This window comes from Piliocolobus tephrosceles, chromosome 2 (assembly GCF_002776525.5).
Source record: "Piliocolobus tephrosceles isolate RC106 chromosome 2, ASM277652v3, whole genome shotgun sequence".
In the NCBI taxonomy this organism is placed as follows: domain Eukaryota; kingdom Metazoa; phylum Chordata; class Mammalia; order Primates; family Cercopithecidae; genus Piliocolobus; species Piliocolobus tephrosceles.
The window spans coordinates 185913259-185927548 of record NC_045435.1 but is presented as its reverse complement, the minus strand read 5'-3'; the positions used below and the strand labels follow the sequence as shown (position 1 = coordinate 185927548).

The 14290-nt window shown below is 42.8% G+C and overlaps 1 protein-coding gene across 1 annotated transcript in view; it reads left to right on the top strand.

Annotated features, from left to right (window-relative positions):
* The first annotated feature begins 1351 nt into the window (after positions 1-1351).
* The window catches only part of P3H2 (prolyl 3-hydroxylase 2), a 168532-nt gene continuing 155593 nt past the window's right edge, over positions 1352-14290 (top strand). Inside the window, exon 1 of the mRNA XM_023214895.1 lies at positions 1352-1816. Within this exon, the coding sequence (XP_023070663.1) occupies positions 1352-1816 (465 nt within the window). The remainder of the gene's footprint in view (positions 1817-14290) is intronic.

The following is a 14290-nucleotide window of genomic DNA, read 5'->3' as shown; positions in this document are numbered from 1 at the left end:
TGCAACCTTCACCTCTGAGGTTAAAGCAATTCTCCTGCTTCAGCCTCCTGAGTAGCTGGGACTGCAGGCATGCGCCACCACGCCCGGCTAATTTTTGTATTTTTAGTAGAGAGAGGGTTTCGCCATGGTGGCCAGGCTGATCTCGAACTCCTGACCTCAGGTGATCCAACCCCCCCCCCACCTTGGCCTCCCAAAGTATTGGGATTACAGGGGTAAGCCACTGCACCTGGTCCACAGCAAGAATTTATTTCTGAATAGCATTTCACGGCTAGGCGTCTGGCTGTTTAACAGATAAGGAAACTGAGGCCCTCAATTGCCAAGCTCACACAGCTGGTAAACGGACGGAGCCAGAATGTGAGTACAGCTCCTCCTGCCTCCAAAGGTTCTCTGGGCCCTGTAACACCACGGCTGCATCCGAAAGGCAGGCTATATATATTGTTCTTCCCCTGGCCCAGCGCCCTGATCCAAGGCCCGGACACACATCCACACAAAGTGGGACGAAAAGGTAAGGGAGAGCCCTTCCCCAAGAGAAGGAGCGGTAAGCTTTGATTCTAAAGGCCCTGGGTTGGGTCCGTCCTTTGCCGCTTCTCAGCTGTATGCATTTGGGCAAATCACTTCTCAAACCTCCGCACCTGGGCCTACAGGGCCTCTGTCATATTTATTTATTTATTTATTTATTTATTTATTTATTTATTTATTTATTTATTTGTTTGTTTATTCATTCATTCATCCATTCATTCATTCATTAACTTTAAGTTCCAGGATACATGTGCAGAATGTGCAGGGTTGTTGCATAGGTATACATCGCATCTATGGTTTTATTCAGTCTGAAATGGCGTTCCAGGCTTCGTTAGAAGGTGAAGCACTCTGCAAACTGCGAGGCCATACACAGATTCCCTAATACGATTAAGGCCCTAACTTGCTAAGCTGGATTTTCTTTACTTCCCAAAACGAAGGCTAATACTATCCACTGTGCAACTAGAAGGGAACCCTCGTGTAAAGCGCCTCGTCCCCGGCTGGCCTCAAGCGGCGCTAGCTCTCTGGCTGGCGCTGGAGTGTGCCGCCCCTGGCAGCCCCGCCGCTGCGGCAGGGAGCCTGGGAGAGCGGCTCCGGAGGCTCAGGCAGCAGGAGGAGCGTGTGAGCTGTGGGCGTCCCTTTAAGAGCGGCTGGCCAGGCACGGCCTCCGCCTCTCAGTACGCGGAGCGCCGGCGGTCACCTGGGGCTCGCGGGGTAGCCAGATCGCGGCGGGGTCGGCGCGTTTCCCCGAGCGAAGGTGGGAGAGGGGACCCGGACGCGAGGTGCCCCGAAACCCTCTTGAGCGTAACCGTCCCGCGCCTCTCTGAGGCGGAGGATGCGGGAGCGCATCTGGGCGCCGCTGCTGCTGCCGCTGCTACTGCCGCCGCCACTGTGGGGCGGCCCCCCGGACAGCCCACGCTGGGAGCTGGAGCTGGAGCCCGGGCCTCTGCAGCCTTTCGACCTGCTCTACGCCAGCGGCGCGGCCGCCTACTACAGCGGAGACTACCGGCAAGCGGTGCGCGACTTGGAAGCGGCGCTGCGCAGCCACCGGCGCCTGCGGGAAATCCGCACGCGCTGTGCCCGCCACTGCGCGGCGCGCCACCCGCTCGCGCCCCTCGGAGAGGGCCCTGGAGCCGAGCTGCCCCTTTTCCGCTCCTTGTTGGGGCGGGCGCGCTGTTATCGCAGCTGTGAGACCCAGCACCTCGGGGGCCCCGCATCCCGCCACCGCGTCAGCGAGGATGTGCGCAGCGACTTCCAGCGCAGAGTGCCCTACAACTACCTGCAGCGGGCCTACATCAAGGTACCCACAGAGCGCTCCTCCACTCCAAAGACCCTGCGGCTCTCACATGCTCTCTTGAGTCCTCCCTGCTGCCCCTGTCATCTCTGTTCCGTCTTTCAAATTGGGTGTCCTTAAATATGTGTCTCAGTTTGTCAATCCAGATATCTAGTGGCCCTGTCTCTCTGCGCAACAATTGATTAACTTGGACAAGTCTTTTTATCTCTTTCTCAGAGTCAACTTCTCTCCCAAAAAGAGGACTGTCCTGATAAGGTGAGGGTTAAAGTACCCATTCAGCACGAATTCAGGAGGCATTGACAAAGCTGAATCTGGTACAAGTTATCTTCTCCCTGCTCACTTCCCATTTCTCTTCTGTCTCCTCTCTCATCCTTCCTATACTGTAGTCTGCACCTTTTCTCTGAAGTTTAAAAGAATCTTCAAAATAGTGAAGTTGAAAGACCTGTTCCAAAACAAATTTCTCTCTCTTCTCCCCTTCACCTACACAAAAGTAAAGATCAACGGTTAAAGAGAAGGTATGCTTGGAGGAGGCCAAGCTGTCTGAAGCAGTCTCAGTCAAAGTATCCACCCTAAGTGTTGACTTTTTCTCCTTTGATAGGGGGCTTCCGTTTTCTGGTGGTATGCATTGGACTGGGTTACTGGGCACCAGTCCTCTCCTAGTTGTATTTTTATACACCGAACTTACCTGAAGTTAGTAACAGGAGGTATAGTGTGCATACCGACATATTTTTCACATACATAACTTTGAAGCTCTCTCTGGATGCTTCAGCAGAGGGAATTTGAATGAGTTCTTCAGCCTCCACTGCCACTCACCCAATTTTGCTTCAAATTGACTCTCTTAACCCCTCTTTCTGGTTTTCTATGTTAATATATCAAAGTCTCTTCTACAACTATTGGAAAAGTGGAAGCTTTGGGGTTGGTTGGTCATGCTAGCCAATGGACCAGGCTGCTTTTCTTTTCTGTTTTTGATGGAGTTTTGCTCTTGTCACCCAGGTGGGAGTGCAGTGGTGCAATCTTGGCTCACTGCAACCTCCGCCTCCCAGGCTCAAGCAATTCTCCTGCCTCACCTTCCTGAGTAGCTGGGATTACAGGTGTGCACCATCATGCCCGGCTAATTTGTGTGTGTGTGTGTATTTTTAGTAGAGACGGGATTTCCCCATGTTGGCCAGACTGGTCTCGAACTCCTGACCTCAGGTGATCCACCCATCTCGGCCTCCCATAGTGCTGGGATTACAGGCGTGAGCACAACCGGACCAGGCTGCATTTCTAAGGAGATGAAAGTACATACCATGTTCAAACATCCAAATGCCTTTTGCAGCTCATCCCACAAAATCTCTGCCCTCATATGTGGTAGGGGTCTCTCAGATTGGCAACTGTTGGTGGAGTGCATGAAATTTCAACTAAGTGTAAATCTTAACCTCCTGTGTATTGGCTAAGGTGTTGGAGTTCACTGGACTAGTATCTTGGGCAAGAAATGAGGAGAAAGCCTGAATCCTTTCCAGGACTTGTCTTCTACTTGCTTGTATCTCCTGATTGCTAAGACATATATGAAGTATAACTCTGATTTCTTCTAAGTGATTTACACAGTTTCTGGTGGTCTCACAGAAATCAGTCAACACCAGGCAGAGAGGGGTCCTTGGGTGTCTGACAGTGACGTTATCATAAGCTAGTTCCCAGAGAAGAACATGGGTGGTCCCTGTAGCTTGCTCCTCCCAGGAATCTCAGATGTGAGGGTAGCAGTCCTGCTGTTAATTCCGTCACAGATTTTGGACATATTTTCCTTTCTCATATCTGGAGAAAGAATACATATTCATGGTCAGTCCTATAAAAATAAATAACCATGAGGTAACTCTCAATATGTGGGTTTCCCTGGTTCTGGAATTCTGCTTGCTTCGCTGCTAATGTTAGCATTTGTCAGTCATTTCCCCTCCCATTCCCTGGTTGGAGGTCAAAGAAGGTGAAGCCGTAGGTTTAACATACCTCAGATTCTTGTGGTGAATTGATTACAGGAACAAGTCACACTCTGTAAGTGAATTACTGGATGTTGTCTGATGAATTAATGAAGTTCAATAAGTTCTTTCAAAGGTGTGTGGCTTCATGTGTTCATTTCAGTTCTACCAGCAATATTTCTGAGAGCAGAACAAGTCTTGCATCTTCTCCCTTACTTGTCTTCTCTGGCAGTTTCTTGGATCTACATAATTGATAATCTCTTAGGAAGAAAATATTTTTATCCCTTTGGAAATTCATTGTTGAAAGTTGGAGTTTGTGAACATCTAAAAATGCATCACGGTTTTTCTCTCCCCTGCACCCCTCCCCCAGCCCCCAAGAACTACACAATTTTAGCCTTTTCTTGACTTCCTTGGAATTTCACTTATGAATATGCACACACACCATCTTTTGAGACTGAAAAGAAACTCTCTCAAATAATAAAAGAACATCCTTGAGCTCTGACAGGTCTGGATTCTAGGGCATTAATTCCCTGACGTTAGGATGAGGAACTCCCTGCATATGACTGGATATGGTCGTAGTGCCCTGTATTGCTGAATTGCTTTTGACATCAGTGATCCAGTTTGCACTTTAAAGGATAATCCTGGACCAGATCAAATTCAGTGAGGGGGGACTGGAATGCTTCAAAAAGCTAAGAAAGTACAATTATTCTCAGCTAAGAGATTTTCCAACTAGAGAAGCTCTCAGGAGATGTTGCTTCTCCCCCAAATCCTGCTGAGTGGGCCTCCGATGACAGCAGGTTATTCGTGCTGGTACGTTGGAGAGGAAGAAGGATGAAGAATCATGAAATCTGAGACCCAGAGTTCAATTTCTTGGGTCACAGATGAGGAAAGGGATGTTTGTAAATGTTGAACAGAAAGGTAAAGAGGTTTGCTCAGTGTCACATATTTAGTGGCATACCAAATGATTTGTTGAAATGAGCACAGGGCTGGGAGTCAGGAGTCTGCATTCTTCCAATAACTGATTCCCATAGCTTTCCCATGCCCACTGGCCTGTGGGTTCACATCAGGTCCCAGAGAATGCTGCATACCCCAGGGCTATCCTTCTGCCAGATTTGGACAGCTCCAGGGATGCGTATGTCCTTGTCTTGCAGGGTAACAGATACTCACTGTATCTTTCATAAGCCTTGCTCTGTTGAATTTTCTCAAGGCCTGGCATGTTGGGAATTTGCCTAGACAGCTATGAGGCAGTAGTTTCACCTGGCTCCTAGCCATACTTTTTGTTTAAAGGCGGGGTGAGACTCTTCAAACTTTTGATTTTTATCACTTAAGATTGTTAGATATGTTAAGAATGACAGAAGAGGAACAAATCTGTTGCTGTGGGAATTCAGAAAAGGGAGAAATGATGTACTTTTGGGAGTTGTAGATGGAGTGAAGGAAGAATTCACAGAAATAGGTGCATTCCTTAGGATGTTATGATTTGAACATGTAGAAAAGGAGGAGGAAAGGTCTATTATTTTAACTAATAATAAGAATAAACATATCTCCAATGGTTACTGAGAATCAGGACCTATTCTGGGTGCTTTATATCACTCATCTCTTAAACTTAACCTAAAACAGGAGGGTAGGTCCCATTATTTCCCCATTTTGCAGATGGGAGAACTAGCTGAAAAATCTGATGTAATTTGCTGACAGTCACACAGATAGAGATTGGGAACATTAAAAATTAATCCCATATCTATCCTATTCTAAAGACTCTACACCTCCCAAGAAAGACTAAACAAGGCCAAGAGATGCAGAAGTGTCAGGCATAAGACAAAGCACTCATTGTTACCTTCGGCTGGAGGGTGGCAGAGTTGGGGAAGACAGGGCTGGGAAGGTTGAGAGGGAGCCAGGCTGTGGATGAGCTTTATATGGTAGCAAGAGGCTGTGGTAAACTGAGCTTTATATGGTAGCAAGAGGAAGGCCACTGAAGGTTTCTGAGCAGAGAATGCAATGATAAAAGCTATATCTTACGTCTTAGGCTATGAATCATGGGTTATATCTAACAAATGAGTGCTTTGTCTTATGCCTGACACTTCTGCATCTCTTGGCCTTGTTTAGTCTTTCTTGGGAGGTGTAGAGTCTTTAGAATAGGATAGATATGGGATTAATTTTTAATGTTCCCAATCTCTATCTGTGTGACTGTCAGCAAATTACATCAGATTTTTCAGCTAGTTCTCCCATCTGCAAAATGGGGAAATAATGGGACCTACCCTCCTGTTTTAGGTTAAGTTTAAGAGATGAGTGATATAAAGCACCCAGAATAGGTCCTGATTCTCAGTAACCATTGGAGATATGTTTATTCTTATTATTAGTTAAAATAATAGACCTTTCCTCCTCCTTTTCTACATGTTCAAATCATAACATCCTAAGGAATGCACCTATTTCTGTGAATTCTTCCTTCACTCCATCTACAACTCCCAAAAGTACATCATTTCTCCCTTTTCTGAATTCCCACAGCAACAGATTTGTTCCTCTTCTGTCATTTTTCATTTTTAACCTCATTTTGGAAAAACTGATAATTTTGCTATTACTTATGTGAGCTTTTGGAAATCAAGAATTGTCTTAGTAATTCTTGCATCTCCTAAAGCAGAGGTTCCCAGATTTGGATGATTACTAAATGGGTAATTATTATTAATCATCAGGGGCATTAAAATGTGATTTAAAATTAGAGATAAATGCTCAATAGGTCCGAGCTGGGTCATCGGCAACCATCTTCCCTCCAAATACCTAAAGCGGGGTATGGTAGCAGTAGACGTTCAGTGTACGTTTGTTGAATGAATAATAACTTGGTTCCATGCATATGAAATGTTGTTGAGGAAGATTTCCGCACAGTGGCAGGAGGTTTTCTCACTTTAGTTGTTTGGCTTCCTGGCTGGTCAATTGGGAGAGAACGTTATAGGACTGTTGACTCCCTGACTTCTCACTATTTTCTTTTTTTTTCTTTGAGACGGAGTCTCTCTCTGTCCCCCAGGCTGGAGTGCAGTGGCCGGATCTCAGCTCACTGCAAGCTCCGCCTCCCGGGTTCACGCCATTCTCCTGCCTCAGCCTCCCAAGTAGCTGGGACTACAGGCGCCCGCCACCTCGCCCGGCTAGTTTTTTGTATTTTTTAGTAGAGACGGGGTTTCACCGGGTTAGCCAGGATGGTCTTGATCTCCTGACCTCGTGATCCGCCCGTCTCGGCCTCCCAAAGTGCTGGGATTACAGGCTTGAGCCACGCCCGGCCAACTTCTCACTATTTTCTACTTACAAGTTCTGGCTAATGTTGCAAACTTTCACCCCCTTTCCCACACCCCTTTTTCTTCTTTAGTTCTTATTACTTAAAACTGTACTTCAGAATACCCTTGACATATTGTACTTGTTTCATATACAATTCTGGAATTTAAACAAACATGAGGGATATTTTTCTTTCTTATCTGTGTCCTTTATAATCAGGAATGGTTTGACAGGGTCTGTTTTGTTTTGTTTTTTTCCTACCACTTTTCCCAGCCATTTGAGAAAAAAAAGAAAGAAAAGAAGGAAAAAAAAAAAAAAAAAACTAGTGCTGTTTATTTATTCATTTTTCTACTCAAAACAAGCTTACCCCTGCTTCTTTTGTTTCTGGATTGTTGCTTTGTTCCATTTGACCTTCGTTTTTCTTCTTAGGATTGAAAGGAAGGGGAAAAATACAGACACAGTTACATTGGGCAATTCTGTTTTGGTCCTAGAGGCCTCTCTTGAAACCTCCTGTATCTTGATCATAATCTATTTGATTAGGATTAAAAGGAAGGGGAAAAATACAGACACAATTACATTAGGCAATTCTGTTTTGGTTCTAGAGTCCTCTTGAAGCTTCCTTTATCTTGACCGTAATCTATTTGATTAGTGGTTGCTGGGGGGAAAAAAAGTAAACTCTAGGAACTTCCTCACTCTTACTCCGTTTCCTCAACTGCTATCTCTTTCTAGAACGAATGCCTTAAAAAGAAATTGAAAACCCAGACAAGTGCATCATATAGATCTTATTAGTTTAGAATAAAAATGCTTTCCTGAATCTCGTATTTAATTTTTTTTTTACCTATTTGTAGAATATGTATATTTTATCTGCAAATTATTTCAAATAGAAGGTTGATTTCATATCTTCTTGAAATAGCTGTTATGAAATTGCTGTAATGGTTATTTCCTCAAAAGATGAAGCGTTTCCCCCCTCTCCTTAACAACTGAACACTTTTTTGTGCTTAAATCGTCAAAATGTACAGGTCACTATCTTTATATCTCACTCCTTAGGAAGAAAACCTGAGAGATTGTTCGTCTGGCTAGTTTTTAGGTCCTGTGCGCTAAGGAATTAGAATCACAATTGTTCCTCATTGGGATTGTCCCATATTTAAAAACCTGGTCAGCTCCTTACCAGTCATCCATTGCCCTTATAAGTGATAGGTGCCACAGAGGTTTAAAATTTAATTAGATGAGGCTGGGCGCGGTGGCTCACGCCTGTAATCCCAGCACTTTGGGAAGCCGAGGTGGGCGGATCACAAGGTCAGGAGATCAAGACCATCCTGGCTGATATGGTGAAACTCCGTCTCTACTAAAAATACAAAAAATTAGCTGGGTGCGGTGGCGGGTGCCTGTAGTCCCAGCTATTCGGGAGGCTGAGGCAGGAGAATGGCGTGAACCCGGGAGGCGGGGCTTGCAGTGAGCTGAGATCCGGCCACTGCACTCCAGCCTGGGTGACAGAGCGAGACTCCATCTCAAAAAAAAAAAAAAAGAAAAAAAAGAAAATTAATTAATTAGATGAAGGCAGCAACTGCTTGCATGTATTTTCCCATGGTTAATCAGCTTGGTGAATCAGGGATTCCTTCCTAGCCTTTAACAAAGGAAATTAATAAACTGCTCTCTCCCTTTCTTCATAGACCTCGTCTCTTAGAGTCAAATGGATTCTGTTACTAATATCATCTGCTCATTTATAAACTCCAAAGGGGTAACTGTGAAATTCTCTTGGAAATGCTTGATAAAATGTCAGCTTCCTCATAGGCAAGACTTGATACATTTTGAAAGGTGGATAGGTTCACCTAAAATGAAAACTTACTGGATTTAACATAATGACTGTTCTTTTGTATTGCTAAGGGATTAAGTAAACTGTGGATTTCTTAGAGTCACAGATTTTAGAGCTGGAAGAGACTCCAAAGGAACATCTTCAAGTCAAATAACTGCTTTGGGGCAGTGACGTAGAAGTGAGGGAGGGAAGGATAGCAATTTTGTTCAAGAAATGTAATCTAACAAGGGTGGAAGAGGTAGTTATTAAAATTATAAAAATGCTATAGCTTGAAAGGCCCTCAAAGATCATGAAAAAATCTATCCCTGTCACTTAACAGATGATGACACTGGCCTCATAGATTCTACAACAAATCAAGAAGGGCCAGCAAATGGAGCTTGGTCCAGAATGTAGGTTTTCTGACTTCCAGTCTCCTCTTTCCAGCCTCTATGTAACAGTCATGGCTACCTCCTTGAGGGGTGGTCTGGTGAATCAGTGGTGCACTTGAGACCTGCAGTAAACCCATTGCCTTCAGAGACAAAGTGGACATAAGACACATGTTCCTGGACTGCCCCCTCCACCCTGCACTTTTGTTCACATGATACGTAAGTTATTCAGCCAAGAGTCACAGCTGTCCGGTGGAAAACGTTGCGTTTCTCGTTAGGAAAAATAATTTCTCCTGTCTTTTTTTTTTCCATTCTTCTATAATTCTTTTTCTGTATTTTTATTCATCCCTCCTTTCCTGCTGTCTGATTTTCTAGCCGAGTATTTTCCACCAGACCTTGTCATCATTTGCCAAGTGGCCTACACATATCTTTAAAAAAAAAATAATTTGGTGTCAGCCTTCTGAGTGGCATTCCTAGTGTTGTATGTCTGTTTTGCTGGTTTTAGTACTGAAGAGGACTGCAGACTGTTGTTGAAAGAAGCTATTTCTCTTGACCACACTCCTTTCTGCCTTACTGTACTATATTGTTTCCTCTAGTTATTTCTCGGTTTTTCCTTGGCCGTACTCCTGCATTGTCCTCTTAGTGGTCTACACAATGAAAGCACATCTGAAAAGAAGACAGCAGAAGAGAAAATGGGGAAAGAGAAAATGCTGGTAGACCTAAGGTCAGGTTTCTAGCTGTAATAAAATAAAAGTCATTGAGCCTCTTATGTAATCTGATAAACAGTCATAGGTATCTACTTTTTGATACTGTTTTTCTGTCACTTACCCTCGTGTGTGTTGTGTAAGACCTGGGTATGGGTTGGAGCAAGGTGTTCGCCACCAACTCTCTATCTTTCTGCCACTGCCCCCCTGCCATAGTCATGAAACATCAGTACTCCAACCATTTCATTTTATGGATGGGAAAATACAGCTCAAAAGAGAATTGAGTTGATCAAAGTAAATGCGATCAAATGGAAGATCCAGGATTAGAATCCAGGAACCCAGACACCCTCCAACCCCTGTGACATTGCCATTGACCACTAGTTGTAAGATCCACACTAGAATAGGGTTCCTCCCATTAATGAGCTCACATCTAATATAGAGGATTTCAAGTGGTGCATAATTATAACATGAGACTCATGGGGAAAATTGCCAACCATAATGCAAGTTATAGGATTATTTTTATTGCACTCCCCATTATTCCATTAATGATCAAGTGACTTAACCCTAGGTACATTAACGATTTCAACAAGTTTCACTTTTCTCTCTCTGAGCATCTTCCATGAATTCCTGTGAATCAAAGTGGCTGGACCAGCTTAATTATTTAGGTTCCTTCAGGTCTGTGATTCTGACATTGAGGCTGTCAAGAATATTGTTTATGGCAAGAATTCATGCATCAGGTAAATTAGATGCATGGGATTCTTTACAAAATTTTCTCTGTCTTTGAAAGTTCGTAAGAAAGAAAGAGTCACATTCAAGTGAGGAATAGGAAGACCAGAAACTGGTTTCGTGGAGGAAGTGATGTTTAAAATCTTTTATTCTAGAGGGGCCAATGCTAATTTCCAGATCGGGGTTTTGGATACACAGATGAAAGCTACAGTGTCATTTCTATATAAAGTATATTAAAATAGAGCCCCTCTGATTGATTTTTTTTAAGGCATTCTTTCTCCCCACCCTTTACCACCCTATCTTTCTGCAGCTGCACCCTGCCACATTAATGGAACATTAGTATTCCAGGCATCCATTTTACAGATGGAAAATAAAGGCCAAAGAGAACTGAGTGGCCCAAATTTTACCGCACTGTAAGAGAAGGACCAGAATTAGAATCCAAGAACCCTGACTTCCATTTCTGTGAAATTGCCGTTGACCGCTATTTGTAAGGTCCACTGTGAAAACACAAGCTTAACGAAGTTAAAACGAAACACACAGCGTGCCACTTGCATTATTTGCTAAATGAAAGAGACCCTGAAATAAAAGCCACAATCTTCTTATGCAATGTTATTTCTTGCACTACTGTTCTGCCTACTTCTGGGAAAAACTCAGAAATAAGAACGTGAGTCAATGCTGTCTCCCAGTTAGCTTAATGAAAATGAATGAGGCAAAGGATCTTCTTTGGAAGGGAAGTAGAGGAATAGGAGCCAGAAAGGGGGAGATCCAAAACGTCAGAGTTTCTAGAAGTGCAGAGCTATCAGAATGATCCTGCTGGAATTCATTATCTACAAATATTAGATTCAGTTTTTGTGCACGTAGCAGAAAACTTCTGGGAATTGCAGTTTAATTGTACTGGGACCCTGGAAAGGAATGTATAAAAGCAAAATGTGTAATAAAATAAATGAATACAAAACAAAGAAACTGTTAACAAATCTGGAAGCACAGGAAATTTGAACCAATTTTGACATATTCTCCTTGCCTGAATGCCAAATTTGTAAGTCTGCCAAAATCAATAGATTTGCATAGAGAAATTGACACACAATTAAGACCCCAGGCACAGAGAATTACCTTAAAACCAGATTTGGCTGTTTTTTTAAAAATGAGCTCAAATTATGGTATCAAAGACTAATCCAGTAGACCATACAAATTATTTCTCCACTGAAGCATGTGCTACTTTAAAATAATATTTTATATGAAATCCAGGATCAACAATCAGCATTTGATTCTAATACATGCTATTTATAAATGCCACCAGGGACAGAGACTTTCACAGTCAATCATTGTTTCTATAGGATTACCAAGGGCTCAGTTAAACAGTGGGGTTTGCAGGTTTTCAGGTCAATAAGCATTTGAGTCTGGGTTTCTCAACCTGGGCTGATTGACGTTCTGTGATAAATAATTCTTTGTTGTGTCAAGCTGTCCTGTGCATTTTAGGATGGCCAGCAACATTCTTGGCTTTTACGTGTTATATCAGTAGTAACACATTCCACCCCTCTCCAAGCTGTGATAACAAAAAATGTCTCCATACATTGCAAAATGTCACTTGGAGGTCAAAATCACCCTAGATAGAAAAACACTGATTTTAACATTTAGCCATATTTAAGATGACTGGCCCAGGTGTGGTGGTTCATGCCTGTAATCCCAGCACTTTGGGAGGCTGAGGAGGGTGGATCACCTGAAGTCAGGAGACCGGGACCGACCTGGCCAACATGGTGAAACCTCGACTCTACTAAAAATACAAAAATTAGCCAAGTGTGGTGGTGTGCCTGTAATCCCAGCTACTCAGGTGACTGAGGAGGGAGAATTGCTTGAACCTGGGAGGCAGAGGCTGCAGTGAGTCAAGATCACGCCACTGCATTCCAGCCTAGGCAACAGAGAGAGACCCTGCCTCAAAAAAAAAAAAAAAAACTGGACATCAAGGTTAGTTAGATAAGGACAATTTATACTGGATTATACTAGATGACAGTTTGCCCACTGATGAGTTATAATGTTTATTTTAAAAGTTTGGCTGCAGCTAGATATCTTTTAGAGGAGAAATCTATTGGAAATAGAACTTCTCTCTTCAAGATGCAAAGCACTGGGCTCATGTCCCATATCTAGTTCTCCATAGCTGCAGTAGCTCAGCTTATAGAAAAGATCAGATAGTTTTCTCTATGTATTGTCCTAACATGATGAGACAAGTTGCTTTAACAATACAAACTAACACATCTTAGTTTTGAATTTCAAACTCCAGAATGACTATATTTCTTATTTAACTTGTAAAGTTCCCAAACCCAATTATTTATAAATAATCCACTGCAACCTGTACGTTTTCTTTCGGTGAGCTCAGTGTCACATATATTCTTAGGAAGCAGCTTGACACAAAACAAAAATGCCAACTCACAGACGACTGGGAAGTGGGGGAAATAAGAGGAGGTCAGGTGAAAGAAAAAAATATTAGAGAGAAAAAGCGAGAGGGAGGGAAGGAGGGAGCCAAAGAGTGATACAGAAATGGAGGAAGAAGGATGAAGAGATAATGAACAAAAGTGAAGCAAAGGAAAGCCAAGAGCAATCACATTGAAGTCCAAAGGTTTCAGGCATGAAAAGAGTCTCACTAAAGAAAACTAGGATGTTTCCCACTCTGATATCTGCCTCTGTTGTAAAATTAATAATTGGGAAACAGGTGTTTGTCTTTCTTCCACTCTCTATTGCTGTAAGGCCATATTCTGTTGAGACACTTCTGCCTTGCTGAAGTGCTGAACAGCAGAGCTAATCAGCTTCTTCAGGAAAGAGAAGGAAATAATTCCTCTGGCTAGAGATTCCACATGCACAACACTGAATATTTACCAAATGATATAATTCCCCTCTAAAAAAGCAAAAACAAACAAAAGAGAAAGATCCCAAATAAAAAATGCTAGCTATTAGTTTTCATCAAATTGAACTCTTTCCTCTATCAGCAGTTAAAAAAAGTATTGAGGCCTTTTAGATGTAACCTTCTTTTTTAAGGCCCTGGAGATATGAAGATGAGTAAGACACTCCTCCTATCTCCAAGTAAGTCACAGTCCACTGAAAAAAACAAATGTGTATATAGCTATAATATTGATTAACATAATAAACAGAGGCACTCCTATGTGATTATGTAGTGTCAATTCAGAGATGTTTTGTATCAAAACAGTGAAATTAAGAAAAATTAAAGATTTACAGGCTGGGCATAGTGACTCACACCAGTAATCTCAGTGCTTTGGGAGGCTGAGGTGGGAGGATCACTTGAGCCCAGGAGTTTGAGGCTGCAGTGAGCCATGATTGCACCACTGCACTCTAGCCAGGGTAACAGAGCAAGACCCTGTCTCAAAAAAGAAAAAAAAAATATAGTGTGTGAAACCTGCCATTTAAAAAATACTGGTAATTTTTAGGCTGGGCTCAATGCCTCATGCCTGTAATCCCAACACTTTGGGAGGTAGAGGCGGGAAGATTGCTTGAGTAAAGGAGTTCAAGACCAGCCTGTGTAATATAGTGGGAACCCCATCTCTAAAAAAAAAAAAAAAAAAAAGTAAAAATAAAATATTGGTAATTTTTAATCCTTAAATAGGAAAAAGGGGATAAAAAACAAAAAATACTATTGGAAACAGACAGTGAAAAATTTGGAG